Source organism: Morone saxatilis, unplaced genomic scaffold (assembly GCF_004916995.1).
Source record: "Morone saxatilis isolate NCDOM2014 unplaced genomic scaffold, NCSU_SB_2.0 Contig6, whole genome shotgun sequence".
Taxonomy (NCBI): domain Eukaryota; kingdom Metazoa; phylum Chordata; class Actinopteri; family Moronidae; genus Morone; species Morone saxatilis.
Genome location: NW_023340206.1, coordinates 1,562,169 through 1,562,413, shown reverse-complemented (window position 1 = coordinate 1,562,413; position 245 = coordinate 1,562,169). Strand labels below are relative to the sequence as shown.

Sequence of the window (245 nt, the reverse complement as noted above, 5' to 3'; positions counted from 1 at the left end):
CAGCCCTAAACTGGGGAAGACTATTTTCTTGAACTTCTGGAATGAACTGCAACAGACAAGCTAACTTGTTTCTTTTGGTTCATGGGGAACACCTTTACTTTGTTAACCTTGAATTTTCTCCTCTGTTTCCTCCCTGTCAGGTGGTTTTGGCAACTTCTACACCAGTGACGGCTACGGAGGCAACTACTCGCACTCTCAAGTTGACTGGTGGGGCAACTAGGTTACTCCATTTCCTCTAACACTCA

The 245-nt window shown here is 45.3% G+C and overlaps 1 protein-coding gene across 1 annotated transcript in view; it reads left to right on the top strand.

The window, feature by feature from the left end:
* Positions 1-245, top strand: part of LOC118340050 (ATP-dependent RNA helicase DDX3X-like) — a gene marked incomplete in the record, with an annotated part of 12,299 nt that extends 12,054 nt beyond the window's left edge. The window contains 1 exon segment of the mRNA XM_035677899.1: positions 141-245. Coding sequence (XP_035533792.1) covers positions 141-220 — 80 coding nt within the window.